The sequence below is a fragment of the Diceros bicornis genome, chromosome 24, assembly GCF_020826845.1.
Source record: "Diceros bicornis minor isolate mBicDic1 chromosome 24, mDicBic1.mat.cur, whole genome shotgun sequence".
In the NCBI taxonomy this organism is placed as follows: Eukaryota; Metazoa; Chordata; class Mammalia; order Perissodactyla; family Rhinocerotidae; genus Diceros; species Diceros bicornis.
Genome location: NC_080763.1, coordinates 22,334,399 through 22,355,803, shown reverse-complemented (window position 1 = coordinate 22,355,803; position 21,405 = coordinate 22,334,399). Strand labels below are relative to the sequence as shown.

At 55.3% G+C, this 21,405-nt stretch overlaps 1 protein-coding gene across 1 annotated transcript; it reads right to left on the bottom strand.

The window, feature by feature from the left end:
* Positions 1–1,609: 1,609 nt before the first annotated feature.
* Positions 1,610–20,005, bottom strand: VSX2 (visual system homeobox 2). Its single transcript, XM_058567945.1, has 5 exons — positions 19,636–20,005; positions 18,263–18,347; positions 14,267–14,390; positions 2,874–3,054; positions 1,610–2,062 (listed from the first exon to the last, which is right to left on the bottom strand). The coding sequence occupies exons 1-5, from the start codon at positions 20,003–20,005 to the stop codon at positions 1,737–1,739; spliced, it is 1,086 nt and encodes a 361-aa protein (XP_058423928.1). The 3' UTR covers positions 1,610–1,736.
* Positions 20,006–21,405: the final 1,400 nt, after the last annotated feature.

The window sequence follows — 21,405 nt, the reverse complement described above, 5'->3', positions numbered from 1 at the left end:
CCCTCCTGTTTTTACATCAATTTTATTCTTACTTGTATCTTTACAGAAAATGGCACAGAAATCACAGGTTTAGAATACCTAGAAGTTAGTACAGTTCCATACTGCAAACACCTCCATATCAAGTTTCTTTCTTCTCACTCTATGTACATTATTTACACACCAGGGGCTACAGTCTAACACTTCAAACCAACAGGGGACAAAGACAAGAAGAACTGGGGGGAAGTTCCATGAACAAAATGAAGAAATCAACTTTTGATATGGAATTAAAATCCCAATGCACTGTCTCAGGCCTTTCTCCTGCGAGGTATTCCCTGCAAAGGTGGTGGGAGGGTAGAGGGAAATGACACGGGGGTGAGGGGGACATGTGCCTGGCCTGCGGGTGGAAGGGGCGGCTGCAGAAAGGCCATCGGTATGGACAGGTCCTCTCACCAGCAGACAGGAAGAAGCCCCCAGTCCACTATTCCAACACAGTCACTGTGTCTGTCTTATTCTAGTGGACACACACCACACCATACAGCCGGTGTGAAGGTGTGTGTGCCTGTCGCTAAGTTTGGGTCTAACACTGGCTCCACCTTGCTCTCCTTCGAGCCTTTTCTCATACCTTTCTTGTGACCAACCTTGACAACTATTTATAGCCCCAGGCCCACTCCAGGCTTGGCCTCCCAGGGACAACCTGGATCAAGTGGAATCAAGATCTGTGGCTTTCTCGGTGTTCCTTTCACAGCTGGATTGGGTTGCTCCAAAGCAGGGCACATGCGAACCAGAAAAACCTCTAGGGGAAGGTGCCTTGCAGAGCAAGTCAGGGTCACAGGCAGCACACGGGGTGGAGGGGGGTGGTGGGCAGGACTTCAGGACACAGGCTCAAGGGCCGTGAGTGCAGTGCAGTGAGCCACAGCATTCGTGAGCAGTGCCCCCGGCTGCAGGGCACAGGCCTCGGACTCACCATGAGTAGTGTACATTGCCACATGCGGCGCTGGCACCGTACTGGGAGGAATGGTGGGGCAGGCTGAGTGTGGAGAGGGCCGGTTCCTGAGGGTGACCATGGAGAGCATGAGATGGAGGGTGGCCGAGGGGCCCAGGCTGAGACTTCCCAAGTTTAATCTGAAATCTGGGCCCCATTGATGGGGTGGGGCAGAGGTTGTGCCTGGGCCCGCAGAGCAGTGCATTCACATGGCGGGGGCCCGGGCCCAGGCCCAGGCCCGCGGGAGGGAACAGGCTGCAGGGAGCAGAGTTCTGTGGAGGACTGGAGTGCTCAGGACATTGGCCCTGGAGTGTGGGTCCTCAGTCCCTGTCAGGGCTGTGGCAGGCAATGCGTTTGCAGCAATGGGCTTTGGGCTGGGTGGAGCAGAATCCACAAGGGGTGCAGAGTTGGAAAAGACGGCTCTTGGGAGCAAGAGAACAGAGTGTAAGGGGTGGATCTGGGCAGTGAGAGTTGCTGAAGGATTGAGTGAAAGTGGCTTGAGGGGGTGGTTTGGGGCAGCAAGAAGGCTTCCGAGGCAGGGCTGTTGGGACGAGGATGCTGGCGAGGTCAAGGCTAGATGGGGATGTCTCAGCACAACCCAAAGCCTCGGCCGGCACTGAGTTGTGCCTGAAGTCATCCAGGGTCATGGAGGGCCTATGGGGCAGGGCGAGGGCGGCAGAGGCCGGGCTGGTCCCTGCCTCCGAGAGCACCTCCCAGAACCACAGGTCCTGAGAAGAGCAGAGTCCTGGGGCTCCAGTGTCAGCGCGCCCTTGACCTAGGCCATGTCCTCGAGCTGCGGTGGACTCAGCTTCTCCGTGGGCCTGTCTTCGTCCATGGCCTCCTCCTCCTCTGGCTCTTCGGCATTCCGGGCCAGGCTCTCAGGCCCGGACACAGTTCCCAGCACTTTGGTGCTGTGCTCCTGAGCTCTGGCTCGGAGCGCCGCAATGCTGTTCTCCCTCAGTTCCTCCTGGGACATGGCCGCCGGAGGGTCAGGGCCCCGCTCCTCCTGCTCCATCTTGTCGAGCTTGGGCAGGGCCTGGCGCTCCACCTCGGGCTTCCTCCCCGACTCAGCTGCCGCCTCCAGCGACTTTTTGTGCATCCCTAAAAAGAATTGTTGGTATTCGGGTTTAGAAAAGCGCCTGGGAAAGCCATCTTGAACTGAAAACGGCAAAGATAGAGAGAGGCCAGAATTAAGGACGAGCAGAAAGCCTTACTTCACACACCGCAGTCACGCGAGTCCCGGGGGCCGGGGCATGGGGCTGCAGACCAGCGGCTGGGCACCAGGCCTGCAGAGGGCTATCTCCAAGCCAAGTCCCTGGGCACCTGGCCCCCCAGCAGCCTGTTCTGTCCCTCCCCAAGCATAGCACTTGCTCCTCGATCCCTCCCTCCTGGGATTCCAGATGTTAGAACCCATGATAAGCTGGTGCTGTTATCAGAGACAGGCCCGGATGGCAGGTGGGGGAAGATGGCAGGTGGCGAGATTTAGAAGGAAAAAGTCCTTTGGGCAAAGCCAGAATGATGGCCAAAGGGACCTAGGAGTCCCCTCAACCCCCAAGAGAGGCTGTTTCATTCACCACAATCCCACCTCCAGCCAAGGGAACTGGAGGGTACAGACCCCGAGCCAACAGCCACACCCTTCTCACAGGACTAAAGAACCAACCCGTAGTCAGGGACCCGTCCAGGATGAGAGTCCTAGGTGCCCAGCAGGTGGGTGCAAGGGATAGACACCAAGCCCTGGGCCCAGTCTGCCCTCTGAGCCCCCCACGGGAGACTGGGAGGCCTGCTTGGGAGGGCCTCTCTCCTGTAGGCTGCTGCGGCCAGGTCTCCCTGCTCTAGGACTCTGTCTCCTCCTCCAGGGAGCCCGCTCTCCTCACCGCAGGGGCAGGGCCCCAAGGAGGGTGCGGGCTCTTACCCAGCAGCCACGGGGCACAGGAGTCCATGATGCCATCCTTGGCGGACTTGAGGATGGACTCGGGCAGGGGGATAGAGTGCCGCACCATGGCCCCATAGAGCCCGTACTCGGCCATGACGCTGCTGCGGCCCCAGCACTTCTCCCGCTTCCTCCACTTGGCTCTGCGGTTCTGGAACCAGACCTGCAAGTGCAGACGAACAGGTCAGGGGTGCGAGGCCAGGCCCTCATGCCTGCATCTGCCTGGAGTTAAGGTCCCACCCCTTCCATGGCCAGTGGCCCCATCCCCTTGTGACTGCCGGTTTCTCTATAAACCCAGGTGTCCCTACTAAAGCTCACCCACCCCGTGGTACCCTTGGGGTTCCTCCAGGCTCGGGGGTGTCCAGAATGAGGACAGTAAGTCCTGTGAGAATATGATAGGCGAAAGGGTCCTTTTTTTTTTTTTTTTTTTAAATCAAAGCAGTTCCAGGGTGATGGAATAGGAACACCTCCAGAACAGGGTCTTGCAGGTGGGCAGTGCCCTGTATGGTCCTCAGTTTGCCGCTGAGAAGCCCGACCCTGGTAGCTCTCTTGCAAGTGTTCACACCTCCAGTGTATAAACAATCTCTTTTCTGACTTGCAGAGGGACAAATTCCTTTCCAGGGGCTGGACTAGCAGTGCCTCCTATTCCGAGCTCCCTCTCTGCCAGAACTCCAGCAGCCAGAGCAGCCCCGGGAAGGGAGGTGAGTGTGGACTCCGCAGCAAAGGGCATTTCATCCAGGTATCAGGAAGCCTGAGAACTACCCCAAAACAGGGCAAGGGACACTTCCAGGAGGCCTGAATCAGCCTTCCTCCTCTGCCCTGTCCTGGCTAAGCCCTGCCACGCCGCCGTGCCCTCTACTCACCCACTCTCCACAGTCTGGGACCTAACTCTGAATGATATTTGGGGAGCTGGGCAGACATCGCTCAGCAGGGAAGGAAGACAAAATTCTCCTGGTGTGAGGAGCAAATGGGGGTAGGTGGCTAGGGAATGTTTCTCTGGCCCCAAAGCTGACTGGTGCAGGGTCTGAATGAGCATGAGGTACCCTAGGGGTGTCTGCAGACTCCAGCCCGCTTCTTGGAGGAGATTCCAGGGTCCCTGCCAGGCTTGGGGGAGGGGGGATTTCTTGGTCTCCCAAAGCAGCTTTCCTGAGACATCCGGCAGCTGACAGGAGCTACAGCCAGAGCCAGGGCCAGCTGCACTGTCCCTCAAGCAGGTGAGAGGCCCGCGGGAAACTGGACCTGGAAGGACCCCTGGCCTGGCCGGCCCCCTCTTGTCCCCTCACTGCCCCTCACCTCCGGGGAGGCGAGACACCCAAGGCGCCCGGGGGAAGTCCGGGGATGAGAGGAGGGCAGAAGCGTGTCCGGGAAAATCTATTAGTTTCCTCTGCGATTTCCATTCCCTGCCTGGCTGTCCCCGCCCTTCCCTCCGGACCCCTCCCCCGCCGTCGGCGGCGCAGGTTTCAGCTTTTGATGAAAAATTGCTCCAGCTCTATTCAGGAGGCGGCAAAAGAAGAGTCACCCCCAGGGGCAGCCCTGGGCTGATTGAAAAATAAGTTAATTTCAGTTTGAATCGATGGGCCTCAGGCACTGAAATATCACGGGAAATTAAAGCGGCTGCTCTCCCGGGAGCGCGGCATTGACCCGCACTAATTAATGCTGGGGAGGCCGCGCGAGCCGCTCCCCCTCCCCGGGGGACCCCAAACACTTCTCATTTAACTAATTAGACGGGGAAATTGGGTGTTAATTTGTTTAGGATTTTTTCCCCTCTTCCCCCCCCCCCCCCCGGTAGCTCCCTCCCCGGCCCCCGCCCCGCGCGGGGGCGCGGGAAATGAATGCGGGGCTCGCCGGCAGATGGCTGCCCCGGTCACTCTGCAATCTTCTCCGACTTGATTGCTTGATTAGGTCGTTAGCACATTAAAAAAAAAAATTGCTTGCCGTCTGGCGCTGGCGTGATGAGTGGGACGCGCAGCAGCGCCTGGGTAATTTATCTTTTTATACGGCAAAGACTTTGATTTCAATCTGCAGATATATGGGGCGCCTTTGACACCTGTTTAACATCGCGCCGCTGACAGCTTAACCCTTCGCTGCCTCGGCCGCCGGGAGGCCCGCGCTGGGGCCGGTGGGGCTCGGAGTCCGCGCGCCCCCGCGGTTCCCGCCGACGCCGCCAGGTGGCGGAGTGAGCGCCAGGGAGGCCCGCCGCAGCCCGGAGTCTGCGGCGGAGCGCGGCCCGCCGCATCCGGCAGGGGGCGCCCCGGCCTCCCCGCCGCATCCCCACGGCCCCCAGCGGCCCGGAGGTCACAGATACGCCCTGCTTCGCTGCGAAAAGATCGCACGGTCCACGCACACTTTTTTAAGTTGACCCAAATGTGCGTAACCCTGTTTTGGGGTTTATTCATTTGTAAATAGCCGAGAACCTCAAAAATAGGAGAAACTCGGCCTCAGACGCCCCCGGCCTCTCCACCCTCACATTGGCCGCCGCCACTAGAAAAGGATCTCTCGCCCCACCCTGGGGGGGCGCACCTTTGCCGCCACCGGGTTTGGCACTTGCCGTTCCTGCTTGGGCCCTCCTGGAGAGCTGGGGAGCCAATGTGCAGGGCCTGCCCCTGGTCCGGACCCACACCTCCCCGAGTGACCCCCGCCAAGGAAAGGGTGTATGTAACGTGAAGACCACTAGATGGCCGCACTTGGTGCGCTAAAGAGCCGAGAGGGGTGAGCAATGCGAGAAGGGCTAACCCGGCCATTTTTCCGGCGCGGCCCAGCGCCGCCTGCCTGTCCTGCAGGCTCTCTGCCCGCCTATCTGCCCTGCCCAGGACCTGCGGTTTGTCTGAGACTTCTGTCTTGTCCTGTCTTCCTTCCATTAGCACGTGGTCACCCTCTCCAAGTACCTACTTGTCTCAAGCTGCCTTCTCCCACAGGGGAAAAATCTATAAGGACTAATCCACATGAAGGTATAAGTGACTCTGGTTTCCTGCACATCTCAGAGAAGACAGCAAAGAATGAACCCCTTGGTGATGGAATTCCAGGCCGCAAGTCTGACCACAGAGGATTGAGAAGGCTTTCTTTATAAATCTAAGTAAGCCATCTGCTTCCTGGTCAGGAGATGACCTTCCTGCTTGAATACAGTGTGATATAAAACAAGACGACAGCCCCTTAGCTGGAACCCCTGGGGCCAGACTCCAGAACATTTTGGATTTTAGAAAGAGTATGTGGTGCATATACCACATGTTACATAACATCCTGCCACGACATCCCCCCCAAAGTCGAACTCATCAGTTTTGATTTCTGCAGCAAAACGTACACATATTCACAAGGGATAAACAAAGAGCATAAGGTCAGGCTGGTTTTTGCCACCAAAAAGTTTTGACAACAAACTTATGAAAGAACTGTGTTTTCAGCATGGTTGGATTCAGGGATTCTGGAGAAGGGATTGTGGAGTGTACAAAAGCAAAGATGCCCCCTACCCCAGCGCGGACACCTGGGAAGGTGCATTGCCCTGGCTTCCCTGGGATTCCATGAGCATCCGTACTTGAGATGGGGGGCAGGGCTCTCAGATGGAATCAGCATATTTATTGGAACACTAAAGAAGTGGGTGCAGACTTGGGATTCAGATCACCTCTGGTGCCTGTAAACAACCATTTTCCTCGGCCTCCTAATTTGGGCAAATGAATAACTGGTCTGCAGATCAGACTTTGCCGACAGACACTCCCAGAAGAGCTGGCGCCAGCTGGCTGCTCAAACCAGGAGTCATCCGGACCCTCGGTTATGGGCTCCTGGAATGCCTGGCTCTCTTCAAAGACCAGATGCTGCTCCAATTTACGGAGGAAACCTGGACAGCCAAAACAATTTCTTTTTAGGACAGTTGGCAGGGAAGCTGTGGCAACGGTGCCTTGGAGGGAAGTGGACAAGGGATTAGAATTAACCCTAACCACTCTTCATATTTGCCTTTCTCTTCCCTTCCTGGAAGCAACCAGCATGTGTACAGAACTTAAAACTTGATAAGAAACATTGAAGTCAGCCAGTCCTGAAAAGGAATTCCCAGCTCTGACAAAAATTGCTGTGTGATCTTGGACAAGTTACTTGCCTTCTCTCAGTTTCAGTCTCTTCAAACATCAAATAAGAATATCTAGGGGCTGGCCCATGGTGTAGCGGTTAAGTGTGCGCGCTCCTCTGCTGGTGGCCTGGGTTCGGATCCCGGGCACGCACTGACACACCGCTTGTCAGGCCATGCTGTGGCGGTGACCCACGTAAAGTGGAGGAAGTTGGCCACAGATGTTAGCTCAGGGCCAGTCTTCCTCAGCAAAAAAAAAGAGGAAGATTGGCATGGATGTTAGCTCAGGGCTGATCTTCCTCACAAACACACAAAAAAAGAATATCTACTTTTCAGGGTTGTTTTGAGGATTAATGAAATAAGTGAAAGTGCCTAAAATCAATGCTTGTCACACAGAAGGTGCTCAATAAATGCTGGTTATTATTGTGGGTTTTTTTTGTGTGTGTGTGTGAGGAAGATCAGCCCTGAGCTAACATCCATGCCAATCCTCAGCTTTTTGCTGAGGAAGTCTGGCCCTGGGCTAACATCCGTGCCCATCTTCCTCCACTTTATGTGGGACGCCGCCGCATAAAGCATGTCAGCATGGCCTGACAAGCAGTGCATCGGTGCACACCCGGGATCCGAACCCGGGCCGCCAGCAGCGGAGCGCACGCACTTAACCGCTACGCCATGGGGCCGGCCCCCTCGCCGGTCCCCTCATTATCATTGTTTCAGTGGAGGAACAGAAAATCAGTGGGAGTCTGCCCAGGGGGCAGGTTTATCAATGGTGCCAGACAGCCTCTCGTTTCTCCCATAAGCATCCCGAAGGCCAAAAGATGCCCCTTCACCTCTCCCCACATTTCTAACGTATTCCAGGCCCTTGAGGCTCCAATGCAAGAGAACACCCATGTGGTGCCCAACACTCCTGCTAGTGGGCTGTGATCCGGAGCTAGAAGACCTAGGCTGGAGATCTTTGCTCTGCCTCCAACTGCCTTTGTGACCCGGGGTGCATTTCTTAACCTTTCTGAGTTTCTGGTTCCTCATCTGCCCCGTGATACCACCTCCACACAGGTTTGTTGTGGAAATTAAATAAAACAGTGCATGGGAAATGCCTGGCACGTAGTAAGAAGTAAAAAATGTTGGCCTGATGCTGGATGAATTCTGTGGACGAATGTGCAGTGAAATGAGGCTTTGCTTTCCAGTAAATGCTGGATACTCCTTTCACGTAAAGCCAGGTCCTCCCATCTCCCACCTTTGAGATTCCTTCTCAGCGTTTAGGCCCTTTTTCCTACTGGGTCTCTTGGTTCTGCCAAGCCCATAATAGTCCTTCAATCTCTCTCCCACTGTCCTGACTGCTCACTTTCTACAAGACGCTGCTCCACTTACATGGAAATCGGGTCTGGAACTCTTCAGGAGAGCCTGCGTCAAGGCCTCAGTGAGGGCCAGAGCCCTGCCTTACACCTCAGGGCTCCAAGCACCTGAGAAAGGGCCCCAAAGTGACACCGAAGGTCACCAGGTTTGGAGTCTCAGCAAAGGAGAGTTGGGAAGATTTTCCAGCTCGGTGAAAGAGCCTGGGTTTCCTGGCGCCTTTCCCCTCGAAGGTGGTGCCAGCAGCACTCAGAAAGCCCAGGTAGGAGACCTCTCGCTATCAACAGTTGGTCTGGCAGGTGCCTCCACACCTGGAGGAGAGGGTCCTGAGAGCTTGTGCCTCCAAGGATGGATTGGACCCTGGAAGGGCTTCATGCCAAATGGGTGCTCTTCTGCTACAGGGCGCACATGGAGCAGGCCAGGCCACTCTATCAGCTCTTTCTCTTGCTATGTGGAGAACCAGTGTGAGCAGCTGTGGCCGTGCCCAGGGCTTCTCTTGTCATCACATAGCTCCTGTCCTGCAAGTCCCCACTCTTGTACCCACAGGACGGCATGCCCAGGGCTCCTTCCCTCCAAGGTCTCCCAGGAGACCCTCTGCGTTCTCCCAGGATTGCCCCTCTACAGGAGACATCTTGCATTATAGATGCCCTATGCACATTCTGGTCACTTCGCTACCCCAGGCCCTGCCCTCCAATCTTGTCACATGCCATCAGGCCTGGTGCTGTTGGCCATGTGGCTGTTTCCATCACATTCGCTCAGCTTCTTTCCTCTCTTCTGTCTGGAAGCTGATTAATTTGGGCTCATTGCTGGGGTGATTTAACGACCTCACACTCCACATCCACTCAGCACTTCTGACACCATATTTCAGCACACCCTTTCCAGTCCCTGCTTCAGGATCAGAGACGCCTGGCCTTGCTGCAGCCTCTGATGTCCACTAGGGGGCAGCTCTGCCCACGTTTCCGGGCAGCCCCAGGCAGCATCCTTCCCTCTACACCTGACAGGTCATCTCATTCCTCATCCCACCCTGTCATCCAAAACTCTACTTCCTTCCACTCATATGAACCCACTTAAAACACTGAAACTCCTTTCCCGTGCCTCTGACCCAGCGTTTTCACACTGGCTGCACACAATCACCTGGAGAGCTTTAAAAACATCCCACCCTGTCATCCAAAACTCTACTTCCTTCCACTCATATGAACCCACTTAAAACACTGAAACTCCTTTCCCGTGCCTCTGACCCAGCGTTTTCACACTGGCTGCACACAATCACCTGGAGAGCTTTAAAAACATACAGATGCCAAGGCTCCACCCTAAACCAGTTAAATCAGAATCGCTGGGCATGGGAGCCCAGCATGGGTATTTTAAAAAGCTGCCCCATGATTCTAATAAAGGTCACAGGCTGAGACACCCTGGAACCCTTTCCCATCTGGGCACCTGTCTTCCAACTTCTGGAATATAATCCCCTAAAACTTCTTTCCCTACCCTTGGGCAGGGACCACTTTAAAAGAGACAGAATCGGGCCGGCCCGGTGGCTTGGTGGTTAAGTTCGCATGCTCCGCTTCAGTGGCCCGGGGTTCTCGGGTTCGGATCCTGGGCACGGACAGATGCACCTCTTGTCAAGCCATGCTGCGGCGGCATCGCATGTAAAGTGGAGGAAGATGGGCACGGATGTTAGCCCAGGGCCAGTCTTCCTCAGCCAAACAGAGGAGGATTGGCAACGGATGTTAGCTCCGGGCTAATCTTACTCACAAAAAAATTTAAAAAAATAAAAGAGACAGAATCAAACAGAGCTAGTCAGAGAATCCAAACCTGGTCCATACACACCAAGCTGCTAAAGGTGAGGGTGAGACGTGGGCTCTGTTCACTTTGCACACCCATCTCTCTGTGTGCAGGCGTTTTTAATAAGTATGACTTTTGTCCGAAAAGAATGTAGTAAACAAATAAGTGAATATATGTATATACCTCGATCTTACAATTCTAGGAACAAGTGGCCCCAAAGAGGAAATAAAGTCAGTCTGGAAATCCATTTCCTCTTCCCCAGGGCTGACATCTGGCAGCGTCTTCCAGAATATTCCAGCACTTTTTGGAGACTGCCTGTCTGGGTCTGATATGGAGACACAGAATCTCTTTTTTCCCCAATGATGCACCATATCTCTTCACCCCAACTCAGAGAGATGTGGAGAGAGGAAGTGCTTACCCTCTGAGCACAAGGGCAGAGGAAATGGGCCACTGAGAGCGTGGCCCATCATGACTGCCGTTGGCATTGATTATTCCAGTTTATACAGACAGGCCTTCATGTTTCCCTCGTGTGCTCTCACTGACAGTCATTGAGAACTGGGTTTGAATCTCAGTCTACTACTCATTTCATCTCTCAGCCCCTCAGTTTCCTCATCCAGAAAATGGGGATAAGAAGAACATCTAACTCATCCTGTTGTTGTGAGGATTTAATGAAACAAGGCAAGGAAAGCACTTAACGTCTAGGACAATGGTAAGTACTCAATAATACCAGTAATAACAATACTTCTATTAAACTAGCATTTCAGAAAAATATTATTACTATTTTACAAATGAGTGATTTGAGGCTCAGAGTTTGGCTTGCTGGCAGGGAAACAACGATGAAAAGTAGGTGTGTCTGACTTTTCACGTCCACACTGGGGTCTCATTAGGCAGTAGACCTCAGACACATCCAGGGGTTACCTGGTTGTCCCAGCAAGGCTGTGTGTCCCCGCTGTCCACCTGTGCCGATGCTCGTCCCACCAATGGCAGCCCAGGGGCCCGGGGAGAGACCCCTCCCTGGGAGGGATCCCTTCTTCCTTTTACAGAGGGGGAGGCTGAGAGATGGGAAGTGACTCGGCCTCTGCCGTGCCTGGTGGGTGTCAGAGCCAGAACTAAGATCCGGGTCATTGACATCCAGTCCAATAACCTCTCCATTCCACTTTGAGATTTGTCTACCTTCAGACCTGAAGCCTCTGTTAATGACCCCTTTCCCCCACCCTCACACCTAACACACACACAAAGGCATCTGACTGAAGCTGGGGGAGAAAGGGGGCCTGGCTCTGGGAGCAGCTTTCCATCTTCAGATGCACTGTTCCCGCCTACATCCACGTGTGGAGAGGAAATGATGAGGAAGGGTGGCAATGTAGTGAAGTGATGTGCTGGAGTCCAAAGGGACTCGGGTCTGAATTCTGGCCTCTGTGCCTCAGGCTCCTCATCTGTAACATGGGAATAGTAATAGCGCCTCGCTCATTGGGTGTTCTGAGGATTCCTTGGGGACATACATGAACTATCTCTGGGAGGAACCAAAGGAAACAGGTTCCCACTGGAGGGGCTGCTGGTCTGTAGTGGGGAGACTCATGTTTCATCCTTTTGAACTCATGTATGTGAATTTACTCATTCAAAAAAATAATTTCTTTATGAGTGAGTTTTGGGGGTTTTTTTAAGAACAGTACCTGGTGCTCAATAAATATTGGTTATTTTTATACAGAAGGCTTGATACAGGCCCCCCACCTGACCTCACACCATCTCTGTTCCCCCAGCTTCAAGTTGAAGCAAAGGCTTCACACCCAAGAGGCAGGTGGTGACCCTGTGGCTCTAGATGCAGACCTGGGTCTCTGTGTCCCCCACATATTAGCTGTGTGGCCTTGGGCAAGTTGCTATGCCTCAGTTTCCTCAATCATAAAAGGAGACTAATGTTCTCTACCCCACTGGTTGTCACCAGGATTTAATGAAATAAGAGCTGAAACCAAGTGAGCTCTGGGCACGTGCCAGGCACACTTATACATATGGCTCATTGCGTCTGCAGATGCCACTATCATCCCCATTTACAGATGAGGAATCGGAGGCTCTGGGGGGTGAAGTAACTTGTCTACCATCACTCATCTGGTACCTGGTGAAGCTGAGATGTGCACCCAAGCAGTCTGGTTCCAGAGTTGGTGTCCCTGACTACTACACCTCCCTGCCTCTCCTGTGCCCGTCATGTATTTAGAACACCTAGCACATGGAAACTGCTCTCCCAATTATAACTGTGATTGTCGTCAATACATGCTGAGACCTTTCCCAGGCCACTTGGTAATACATTTTGGGGCAGGGCTATTTGGCAACTCACAAACACCTTCTGGGGGCAGCACTGAGCCAAAGAACATGCGGTGCTTAAAGAGTGGGAGGGCTTCTTGCCTCAGTTGTCCCACGTCCACAAATTCCATAGCCAGTCCTCACAGTCCTGGCGCAATCAACTTGCTCCTCACCCTAGCTCCTCCTTGCTGGTTCTGGTGGCTTCAGACTCCACCCTATAGACACCCCCCAGGCAGCTTAGAGAAGCCACAGCCCACCTGCTGAGGCATTTGCAGCAATGCAGGTACAAAGGCTCCCACCCACCACCACCACAGCCAGACAGGTTTTAGGACAACCCACTGCGAGAGACAAGCTGTTCCTTCCGGTCAATAGTGCCAATGTGGGGCCTACCAACAGGGGGACTTGTCAGCCCCCCTTCCCACCCCAGCCGCTTGTAACAGCCAACTTTGTGCTAATGAAGGCCAGGCAGGAGTTACCCCCACACATCAACTGGATTGTGCCTTGGCTTACACACACGCGCGCGCACACACACACACAAAGACAGAATCAACACCCGGCCTTACCCCACTGGAACCCAATTGGGGGGGTGGATGAATTCAGGCCACCATGGATAATGCCCCAAACAGATAATCTGCTTATGAATAATTGAGCTTATTGTTAGTGTCAGTGTCTAAAGCCATTGGCTGAAATTCCAAATAGATTTCCCAGGGAGAGGAAGGGTCTTCTGGAAGAGCAGCTCATGCCTAATTTCCCATTCTCTGCTTCTCCAGTGAAAGAGCACAAAGCAAGCCACATACCTTATTTGGCTCTTTCTCTCGCCCCACCCCCTACCTCCCAACACACATCACACCTGGAGACACAAGGGATCTTGAACCGGGAGATGCGGAGCAGAAGGGATTTCAGGAAGTCGAGACCCTCGCCCTGCCCCCATTTCCCAGCCTTAGGCGTGAACTACTCTGGACCACTTAGGTGATAAGAGCAGCTTTCATTTAAGGTTGCCGTCCAGCTAAGGCAAATCCAAATCTTCTGGAAATGTTCCCCCACTTACTTCATCCTCCTCAGGGAGGCCCTGCCTAGAAAATCATCAGACTTCATCTTCTCCTAGAGAAATGATTAAGCAGCCCCATTCCTGCCCAGCTAGGGGGCTCTGGACTTGAGAAGTCCTGCTGCTAATGACAGAAGGCCCTGTGCCCACCACAGCTGAGGACACCCCAGTCCAGTCCTGTGGCCGGTTATGCCACAAAACTCTCCAGAGAGGAGGAGGGCTTAATGAGCCACAGGCAATGTCCCCGCCACAGCCTGAGCCAGACCCAGGAGATGCAGGAGGTCAGGGCGGGGCCAGCTGTTTGGTTGTGAGAGACAGACGGAGCCTCAGGTGGATGGAGGTGGTGGGGAGTAGGTAGGAAGGGAGGGGGCAACCTCTTCCTCATGGGAAGGGGAGTAGAGGGAAAGGAAACAGACTGTGGTCAGGGCTAGAAGCCTCTCTCCCCCACCTCAGCCACCCAGAGAGGCCTGGGGCCACCTCTGGCATCAGAGCAGACATTTAGCTGTACCTAGGGAACATCTGCCACAACAGAGACCCTACTCAGAACCCGGGACCCACCCAGAACTCCTTCTTGCACCACAGGTCCCCTCAGGGCCTGTCTGACTTACTCCTCAGGATGCCTACAGTATGTAAGGCCAGGCCAGGCCACATCTGCTAAGTCTCTTGTCCCCCAACAGTGCCCACCTCACACGATGGGTGTTCAGCAAATACCTGTCAGCTTATGAACTGTTCTTCGTGAGAAGATGATCATGGGTGAGCACATGCTCACAGCAGGGGGTGGGAGATGGGTATCTGGGAGCCTGGGCAGTCAATGTCCCCAAGAGCGGGGAAAGTGTGAGGGAGAGGGACTCGGGGCTCCATTACCTGTATCCTGTCCTCTGGCAGCTCCGTTTTCATGGCCAGCATCTCCCGGGCATAGACGTCTGGGTAGTGGGCCTCGTTGAACGCCTTCTCCAGCTCTTCTAGCTGGTAGGAGGTGAAGATTGTCCTGAGGGGAGCAAAACCAGACACTCAGGACCCAGAAACCGAAAGAGCCTGTCCCAGAGAGGCCAGAATGGTCCTCCCCCATGCCTCCTGGACAGACCCCAAACCCAGGCTGGCTGAGCACAATCGGATACAAACTTCCCTCTTGCACACATACACACACACATTCACACGTTTACACACACACTCATAGCTAACCCTCTGGAATCTTCTTCATTCCAGGCTGAGGGTCCACACCACCCTTCTGGTCACTGTTTTAGCCCTCAGTGACATTTCATCCTGGGAATCTTTCTGGAAGTGCTTTTGGGGAAAAGACATTGAGATAGAAATTTTAGAAAACTGCAGAAAGCTCCTTTTCCTCCTCTCACACACAGTGAGGGGCTCGCCAGGTAAATAAGTGCCCCAGCCCCGCTGGACCTGCTTCCCAGCTCCTCTCACAGACAGGAGAGCTGATTTTTTAAATTGCACTCAAGGTTCCAAGACTCACCAGAAGGTCAAATGCAGCTGCAACCCCAGTGTTTGTACAGCTGAGAACTGAATATCTCACCCACTCAACCCACCTGCTCAACCCACCCCAACACTCTGCCCTCCTCTCCTGCCCAGAACTACCAGCTCCTTAGAGCTGCCCTCAGAGTCCTGCGGGCCAGGAAGATGGGGGTGGGGGGGGCACCCTATCCCTTCCCATGCTCAGAAGGCAAGAGTCACCTTCCAACCATCCCACACATGGGCTCAGCCACTCACCCAGTGGGGGTCCCATTCAGACGAGTTCCATTCGGGTCACCCTGAGAGAGCCTACCTACACAGCCCCCGACCCCCACAGAGCAGGTCACATTGACCTATTTTGGGTCATAAACTTCTTTAAGAATCTGGTAAAAATTACATCCTCTCACCCTAGGAAAATGTGCAAACGAACATGCTGCAACACACAGAATTTCACCTCCAATATTAGGGGGTTCATAGGCCCCCTTTCTTGAATAAACACGCTGCACACCCACATATAGACACAAACTCTTCTCTTTTCAGACCTTAAGTTCACCAGGGTCTAGGTGACTTTATCCTGCACCCTCATCAACAAGCCGATGGCAATAGAGACCAGATTCCACAAATCCAGCCTGCAAAAATGGTACATTCCTTGCTTGAGCCTCTGGGATTTGGACCCTGGGACCAGCACAGGGGTTAGAATCCCTCACTGATGCCCTGACCCTCACCCAACCCGAGGAAAAAGTACAAAGTTAAGCCCCCTACGTTCCCTGTGCTGGTGTTGGCTTTAATATCTTGGCGGATGATGCGAGGGATGTGTGAGGAAGAGAGATTCCGCTCTTTATAGAAAATGACTGGTTTGATTCTAAATCGTTTCTCCTATTCTCTTGGGGAGATGGAATGCTTATGTATACAGAAAGTTAATTCTTCAGAATTTTGAAGATTTGCTACTTTCTATTTCACTCCTGCCACTTACTGAAGGGCCCCCGAACAGATCATCAAAATAAACAATCAAAACATGCAAATTCTTTTCAAAACTAGGGAAGCTGAGGCACACAGGTGTGGCCTGGCCAAAGCCAAAGAGGAGAGCCGGCGATGGGCCATTTAGGACCACTCAAGTGCCCGCCTCCGCTTGGGAGAGCGCTCATTCGAAAAACGGAAACCAAACCAAACCTCAAATCCCCCAAACTCCCCCTCATTCTTGCCTCAGAGCCAATCCATGTGTTGATGCTGACAAGTTCTCCAGGGAGCCTCCCTGCGCCCCCACAATGTGACCCAAACTCTGTTCTCGGCTTTATGCAGAGACCCAGATCCTTCAGGTTCCCTTCCTCCCCTGTCTGCGGAGGAGCCGAGCTTTCTGGGGTAAAGAGAGGAGCAAAATCCGAGAGACTCTCATGGCTGCTGCTCCATCCCCACTCCCCTCTCCAACCACTAATAAGCCCGGTGTGTTTCCGGGAGATGAAGAGATGCCCATCTCTCATCACCAGATTCCGAGGCCTCTGACCCGAAATCCCCAAATGAGAGAAGCTCAGAAAAACACATTTTTTACTAATTAAAAACTGCACCCGCAATCGGTAGCCATTCTCCTGTCTCCAATAATCTACTCCTTTCATGAAGCAGAAATAGCCAGAAACCTAGGGCAGGTGGCAGTGGCTGTCCTGTCTCCCTGGGAACCCTCCAAAGCTCCCAAAGATTTCCCTGGTAGAGAGGGTGTCAGATGATGATGGCGGGTCACAAACCTTAAGCATGGACTTTGCACTGTGGGTCAGCCAACTCCAAGGGCCACACAAGGAGATGTCCTGATGCAGAAACTCTATTCCAGGACCCCGGGTTCGGAGATGCTTTCTCCAGGGCTCTCCTTGGTATGGGAGCCCCTGCCCCCATTCCTGTGCCAGCACAGAAGCAGTTCAGCCCGACTCCCACCTGCCCTCCCTCCAGGGTCCTGGCCCCGTCCCTGCTCTGGAAACTGACAGCATTACCCACCCTGGGAGCAGCACGAGATGGCTGCATAAGAGACGTTTTAATGAATATTTGTTGAATGAATGAATGTAGAAAAATGACCCAGGATCAGGACTAAAAACAATATTTCCGTCTAAAATAAAACTAAACAAAAATAAACAGCTGCCTGAAGGGAATGAACCGAGGTCATCGAGAAACTAAGTCAAAGTTCACCCTCGTTCGAGCCGGAACCTGTTGGGGCCTGACAGGTCAGGAAGAGCCATTTTAAAAGGTGAGGGTCAATAGTGGAGTTTCCGAGGGCTAAGGAAGAGGGAAACGCAGAAAAGCACCTAGAAAAAGGGTGCGCAGAGAAGCTGAGAACAAAGTGGGGAGAAGCAGATGAGGTGGGGCCGGGCTGGAGGCGAAGAGCTCCCCAGGAGCGAAGTGTCCCGAGAGCGCGCGGGGACACTGCGGGCGTCCCACCGGGACCGGGGCGGAGAGAGAGAGTTAGGAAAACAGACCTGGGTGAGCGCAGGGACGGCGCCTGGAAGCAGCACGCACAGAAAGTCCAGCAGATTTGTGGTTCTCGCTCCTCTATTTTCCTAAAAACCTCCTCGTAACTTTACACAAGGAGTAGCAGTGGTGCCGATGCCGAAGGCCGTGCGGGTCTGGGGTGTGGGAATTACTTTTCAGGGTCTACCTGTCGGCCCCTATTGAATTTTGACTTTGTGCGAGTAATGTCTATTTGAAGACATATTTTTAAAAACTCTCTACCCCAAAGCAGCCCACTCCACTCCAGCTAGGGCTGGCGGGGTCATCCAGTCCGCACACTCCCCCCTCCCCATTTTACAGACAAGGAAACTGAGGCTCCTGGAAGGAAAGAAACCCTCTCTTCCCTTTGATCCTTTCCAGGATCACAAAAGAGCAGAAGCCTAACGAAAAATTTCCATCAATGCAGATAGCACGCGCAAGATTTTGGGAACGGTGGCAGCAGAAAGGTAGCGGGTTGCCAGAGCGGACAGGGACCGCGAGAGAGGAATGGGGGGCCCGGGGACAAAGGGCAAAGGAAACGGCTTGGGCCGGAGGTGGGAGCCGGTCTGCCCGCCCCGCGATGTGCGTGGCTCTCCGAACGTGCCGAAGCAGGGGTCGCACTGGGGGCCGCCTGCCCCTCTCGGGCTCGGGTTTGGCCCTGGTTGGGGCCTTTCCTTTCTCCGGCAGAAGAAGAAAGCTCGACCGCTGCCGCTTCCGCGGCGGCAGCTCATCATCCTCATCCGGTGCGGCCGGACGCCAGGGCCCGGGCAGAGGTCCCCAAACAACGCCGGGTCTCCCGCCCTGGCGCAGCCTCGGACCTCAAATTAGGAGTCGGCGAAAATAGGGTCCGACCGACTCGACCCCCAAATGGGACGGCAGGTGGTGGGTGAGCAGGAGAGGTAACAGAAAGCGCCACAGGGGCCTTACCTGTGTCGCCGCTTCTTCCGTTTCTTGGTCTGGTTTAAAGCCGATTTGGACATTTTTCGGTCGCTGGAGGAAACATCTTCAGAATCTGAAAAGCGGGCGGAGGCACATGCGGCAGAATGGGGGACGCGCTCGGCAACGCCGGGGCGCGTCCGGCTCCTGAAACCCGCGAGGGCCCCACCCCAGGCCGCCTCCGGGAGCGGCGGGGCCTGCTCTGTCTCCCAGGGAAGCCCTTCGGGAAGTCGACCTCATCCCTAAGCCCCGGCTGGCTCTACCCAAGCTGGCGCCCGAATCCGCAGGTTTTGAAGAGATTTCGTTGTAAGAGAGGCAAAGGCCCTGACAGGCTTGGAGCAGGGACCGCAGGAGAGGAGGCAGCCTCGGGGGGTCGCAGGGACCCCCGGCGGCGCTCTGGGCTCTGCGCCCTGCCCTGCGCTTGTAGCACCGGCGCCCGGGGCCGAAAGTTGTCCCCAAAGAACGGAACCGGGGCGCAGGGAGCTGGGCGCCAGCAAGGGCTGGGGGCTCCCGGCACAGCCCCCTTTTCAGTGCTTGCACGATGCGCCCCCGCTCGAGACTGGAGAGACTGCGACGCTCCACTTTTCGTTGCCCCTCCAAATAAAAATAAATAAAAAATGAAAACGATAACGAAAAATCGGGGGAATTGCCGAGCGCGAATAAGAGCCGGAGGGCCGAGCGGTTGGGGAGGCAGGGCGGGGAAAGCGGCCCGGGGCGGGCGCGGCGGGTCGTCCCAGGGCCCCCGAGCCCGCGAGGCGCCAGGATCCGATACATGGTGGCGCTTACGTGGGATTGTGACCGCTTCGGCCGCCGCGGTGGCCGGGTTGTCCAAGCTCGTGGAGTGAAAAACAAACCCCAGCTGACCAACGCGGGGGCGTTGGAATGGAGAAAAGAGGAAGGAAAAGACAACTTTGGACACCAGGGCTGGGGCCGAAGCCTGCACCCGCTTCCCGGGCCGCCGGCGCAGGGGCCGAATCCGGCTCCAGGAGCGCAGGTCTTCTGGGAGGCCGGGGCCGCAGTGAAGCAGCAGAGCTCGTGCCCCCACCCCGCCCCACGGGCTCCGACATCCTAAGCCCCGTTTCCAGTGGGGCCCCAACCGGGCACCGCGGCAGAGCCGGCCCGACGCGGGGATCGAAGAAGAGCGCGGCGGCCGGAAACACTGGGGCCGAAACCCGGCAGGCGCGGAGAGCATCCTCCCAGCCCCAGCCCCTGGGGGGCCGGCCCCAGGCCCAGGCTGCGACCCCTCGGCCTGGCACGAACTTTTGCGCAGGGAAGAGGCCTGGCAGTGCAAGCGAGAGCCAACGGCATGGGGTTCCCTGCTCTCGCCCCGGGTCAGGCAGCCACGCAGCCTCGCCCTCACCTACCCGAGCTGGCCGTCTGGCTGGTGTCCAGCGGCCCCGACGCTCTGCTCAACGGCTGCAAGTGGACGCTCTGCGGGTCGGACAGCACTTCCAGGAAGGTGGGCTGCGTGTAGAAGCCGGGGAGGCCCCCGGGCCCCAGCAGCCCCATGCTGCCCACTCCTGCGGGACTGAGCACCGAGCGCGCAGCCAGCAAGTGACCGGGGGCCAGGCCGTCGAGGGCAGCCCGCGGGTGGGAGCTGGGGGGCTCCTTGTTCAAGCCCAGGATCTCCTGGATGCCAAACCCGGTGCACCTGGCCGGTGCGCCCCCCGAGGTACTCTTGGCCACTGTCTCGGGTTTGGGCTTGCTCAGCGCTTCCCCGGCTTTCCCCGTCATCTCTCTGCTCTTTGGAGGGGCCGAGGCCGCAGGTCTTTTGCTCCCCCCACCCCCCCGCCGGGCTCCCCACTTCGTGAAGTTGGTCCCAGGTGCCCCCTCCGGTGTCTAATGCTCTGGAGCCCCAAGGAGATTCCCCTTTTATCCAACCAGGCGGCAGCCCAAGTGGGGTCAGAGCTGAGCAGCCAATCACCGGGGCCAGGAGCGATTAGGAATTCCAAAAAGCTGGCAGCTCCCGCCGCAGGCAGCACTGAGGGGCCAGGGTGCTGGGAGCCGGCGCTCGGTGGGCTCTGCAGGATACCCACGGGCAAGGACCCTAGAGGCTGAGATGAGACAACAAGGTTCAGGGCTGTTCCAAGAGGCAGGGTGGTCTGGGATTCTGGGCAGAGCATAACTGGGACATGTCCTTGGGGTGGGGGGGGAGGATGGGCTGAGGGCAGATGCTAGAGACCGGGAGTCCCCCTCCCTCCCTCAACTCCTATGCAGGTTGGCAGGGGCAAAGGAGCTCGAATATGGGACCCCTGTGTAAAAGGCAGAACAAGAGAGGGGCAAGCGCCCTGGGCAGGCTGTGTGGTGGCAAAGGGGAGACAAGAAGGGGCCAGGATGTGAAGAGGGAGATGTGGGGGAGGGGGAAGACTCAAGGCTTGTCCCCCAGCATAGGACATAGTGCCTAGTTCAGAAGAGCTACTCAATAAATATTGACCAGATGAATGAATGAATGATAAAGGGGTCAGGAGTAGGGGTCCCTGGTGGCAAAGAAGAGCAGTGGTGACTTCTTTTGGAGAACAACCATGGAACATCTGAACATCTTCCTAGAGTAAGCATGAAGTGTGCCCAATTTCCATGGAAGGATTCCATTTATTATTATTATTATTTTTTTTGCTGAGGAAGATTCACCCTGAGCTAACATCCGTAGCCGGTCCTCCTCTTTTTGCTTGAGGAAGATTGGCCCTGAGCTGACGTCTGTTGCAAATCTTCCTCTATTTTGTATGTGGGCCACCACTACAGCATGGCCACCAGCCAGCAGTGTAGGTCCATGCCCGGGAACCAAATCCAGTCCACCAAAGCAGAGCACACCGAACTTAACCACCAGGCCACAGGTGCTGGCACCCATTTATTATTCAATCCATTCATTCAACTAATATACGTCGAGCACCTTCCAGCTCTGAGCTGGAAGCTAGGGGTTCCTCAGTAAGTCAGATAGACAAGGCAAGGAGTCTGCTCTACCTCAGAGTTCACTGAGCAAGCAGAATGAAGAGAATGGGATTGTTGCGGAGGGAGGCTGGCGTGTGAGGTGACTAAAAGGTGAGCTTCTTTCCCCAGGTGATGGGGGTCCCTTGAGTGACTCCTGTGTTGGAAGCTGCAGAACTGCAGCCAACTGGGCCACTGGAAAAGGGATGAGA